This window comes from Apteryx rowi, unplaced genomic scaffold (assembly GCF_003343035.1).
Source record: "Apteryx rowi isolate R43461 unplaced genomic scaffold, aptRow1 scaffold_202, whole genome shotgun sequence".
NCBI classification, from domain to species: Eukaryota; Metazoa; Chordata; class Aves; order Apterygiformes; family Apterygidae; genus Apteryx; species Apteryx rowi.
This window is the reverse complement of record NW_020448331.1, coordinates 56,106-59,260: the sequence shown is the minus strand read 5'-3', so window position 1 is coordinate 59,260 and position 3,155 is coordinate 56,106. Positions and strand designations below refer to the sequence as shown.

At 62.5% G+C, this 3,155-nt stretch overlaps 1 protein-coding gene across 1 annotated transcript in view; it reads right to left on the bottom strand.

The window, feature by feature from the left end:
• FAM173A (family with sequence similarity 173 member A) overlaps positions 1-2,777 on the bottom strand; it is a 9,288-nt gene extending 6,511 nt beyond the window's left edge. The window contains exon 1 of the mRNA XM_026063847.1: positions 2,746-2,777. Coding sequence (XP_025919632.1) covers positions 2,746-2,777 — 32 coding nt within the window. The remainder of the gene's footprint in view (positions 1-2,745) is intronic.
• Positions 2,778-3,155: the final 378 nt, after the last annotated feature.

Here is a 3,155-nt window from a genome sequence, read left to right as displayed (position 1 = left end):
GCCCGGCCGCCTTTGTGCCGGCCGCCTTTGTGCCCCGCCGTTCCCACATCGCGGCTTTTATCCGGCGGTGGAGGGGCCGGAGGAAGGAAGAGGGGGGCAGCGAGAGGGAAGAAAAGGGCGAGGGGGGAAGAGGAGGGGGGAATGGCGGGAAGCGGCTCCCGGCGGCCCTTTGTGCGCGGGGCCGGKGCCGCCCGGCGGCTCGGGATGCCCTGAGCCCGCGCTCCCGCTGCCTCGGCCCTGCCGCCCGCTGAGGGCTGAGTGCTGCCTAGCGCTCGCCCCCGGCTCTCGGGAGGGGAAACTGAGGCACGGCGCCGCACACCTCCGTGGGCTCACTGCCCTGGGGGAGCTGGTTTCGGGGTGCCGGGCAGGGGTCCGCCGGCCCAGCTGCCTGCTCGGGACGGTGGGGCAGGGGTGATGCTTTCCTGGCCTTTCTGGGCTGCTTCGTCCCCGGGGAAGTCGGTCCCCAGTGCAGGGCGCCCCGCTCGCTCCGCCTGCCCCGCTTTGCCGCTCGGCCCCTCTCGCCTGATCCGAATGGGGCCAGCGCCGGCAGCCCCTGCAAAAAGCCCCTTTTCTCCCCTTCTTTATCCCAAACCTGCCCCTCCTGCTCTCTCCCATCACGGTGTGCTCCGGGGCTGGCTCCCGCCTTATTTTTCACCCCGCAGAGGAAATATTAWCAGGGATGGACTTTTCTCACTGCGTTTTGGCCCCAACAGCGGTGCGGCGATGCTCTGTGCCGAGAGGCACCGTGCGGCCAGCAGTTAATTTGACTTGGACCGCGGGGCTGCGTCCACCCGGGGCGGCCTTCCCCCCCCCCCCGCCGAGGGGCAGGGGAGCTGCCGGGGGCGCAGCACCCGGCAAGGGGCTGCCGTGGGGAAACCGAGGCAGCCGGCGGTGCCGAGGCCGCGCCGGCTGGCCCTGTTCCTGCTTTGCCGCTCGTCTGGGCTCGCTCCGGTTTCTCGCCCTTGCTCCCGCGGGAGGCGTTTCGGCACCGCCGCTGCCTTGGCCGCGTCCCAGCCGCCGCCGGAGCGAGCGAGCGAGCGAGCGAGCCGTGGGAAGCGGGGGCGGGAGACCAAATCTGACAAAGGGCAGAGGGCACCAAAAACAACACGAAAAAATCTGCGTTGGAGAAACAGCAGAATAACAGCCCTTTCCGCCGCGGCGCAATGATTTGATTTGGCCAAATAAACATATTTGAAGAAAAACATTTTATTCTTCTCCTGGCCCCAACCCCACCGGATGTTCTGCGCATTAAATGCAATAATTTAGCCAAGAGGAATGCATTAGATTGAGGTGGGGTCAAAGAAACCATCATTTAGCTACAGTTTATAGGAAAGGTTATGCGGGTAGTGTAATTCCCTTTGTCTGCGCCTCATTTATTGGCTTTCCCTTGTCATTTTTGCCCCCTCCCCGCTTTTTCCCATTCTTTTCCTTCTTTCTGCTTGGCTTGCTCTTTTTCCGCCCTCGAGACTCCCAGCACCGCTGCCGCCACGTAACGCGCGTTCGCGCCGGCTTCCTAGAAAGCTCCGGCCGCCGGGCGGCAGCTCGACGCCTGTGCGCTGGYGCCTCGTCCCGGCCCGCGGGATTCGGGGCTCCGCCACGCCGCCGCGGCCGAGGGGAGCCTCGTCGTCGCTCCCCGAGGGTGCCGGGCCGCGGGAGCCGGCCGCGGCGGGCGAGCCCCTGCTCGGCGGGCAGGGAGGTGCCGGCGTCTCCCCGCGCGATGGCAACCTTCCCACTGACCCAAAATAAATAGCGGACCTGTGTCAGTGGAGCGTAAAATAAGCATCGAGCTGTTCCCAAGGAAAAACGTGTTATGGATAAAACATACTGATCAGGCTCTCGGATGCAAGCTGACAGACATGAGCTTATCATAAACAGATAATTTTATCCTTTTTCTATTTTTATTTTTTAAATGAAACCCCAAAGCCAGCAGCAAGCTTTGCAAACATAATTTCTCTACCAGGAAAAATGAATTATGGTCAGCTGGTGAACGAAATACCTGGTAATTTAGCCTAGTTAGAGCTCCCCCCCTTAGGAGAAGCGTTTTAATAGCTGAAACATAATATCAGGAATGCATTAAAGAAAAAAAGTGATGCACACCAGCAGCCCGTGCTCAGCGCTCAGGGGCCGGGGCCCCCAGTTTTTCCCCTGCTCCAGAAGCACGAGGCACTTCCCCATTTCCAGGCAGCGTGTGAACCAGCCCACCCATCCGTTCGGCGCGGTTTGCAGCGCAGCCCCCCTTTCCGGCGCGTTTCGGAGCGCTGGGTCTCCAAGGTGAAACGCGGGTCCCTTCCCGCCAGGCCGGGAGGGTTTGTGCCCYCGTGGCCGTTTTGGGCGAAGGGATCCCGCGGGGCCGCTGGGCTCRGCCTGGCTCGGCCCGGAGGGGGCACCGCGGGGAGAAAGCGGGAGATAAAGGGAGGAATTCTTTTAATGAGAGCGGGGGGACAGAGGGGCGATGGGAAGCGGGGCCGCGCGGGGCCGAGCGCCCGCCCGGCCTGGGAAAGGCGCCTCGAAGGGCCTGGCACAATGAGGCCTTGTGGCTTGCGGGCGATGACGGGAATTGGGCCTGACAGCCCCTCCGCCGGCAGCGTCGCCCTCCGCGGAGCTGCGCCACCGCGGCCCCCTCGGCGCGGCCCCTCCGGCCCGACCCAGGCAGCTTCCGCGGCTCTCCGAGGGGCATCGCACCCGGCGGGAGCGGAAACACAGAGAGGCACCGCGGGGACAAACCAGGGGCACGGGCATCGCTACAATCGCTCGTTTGCTTTCTTTGATACAGACATTTCGAAGCCCCCGAGAGGCAAATACAATGGCTTCTTTTAAACCATGGAAAAAGCCCCCGGCACCATCCAGAGGGGAGCGGGACCTCGTGCCCGTCCCGTGGGAATGGGCATGGGATGCGCAAAGGCCCGCGAGAGCCGACGGCCCGGCCGCAGGGCTGCATAGCCCCRGAGACCCCCTTTATAGTAACATCGTGCTTAGTATTGATTTCTTCTTTTTTTTAAAAAAAAAGAACACATGCCTTACAAATACAGTTTAGTTTATATAAAAAAAAGCAAGTCACAAATTTGGTATCGTTATAACTTTAGTGCACATACGATGCCCCCGCGCTCAGCAAGCCCTCCCCAAGGCGGCGAGCGGGACCCGTGGGTGCCGCCGCC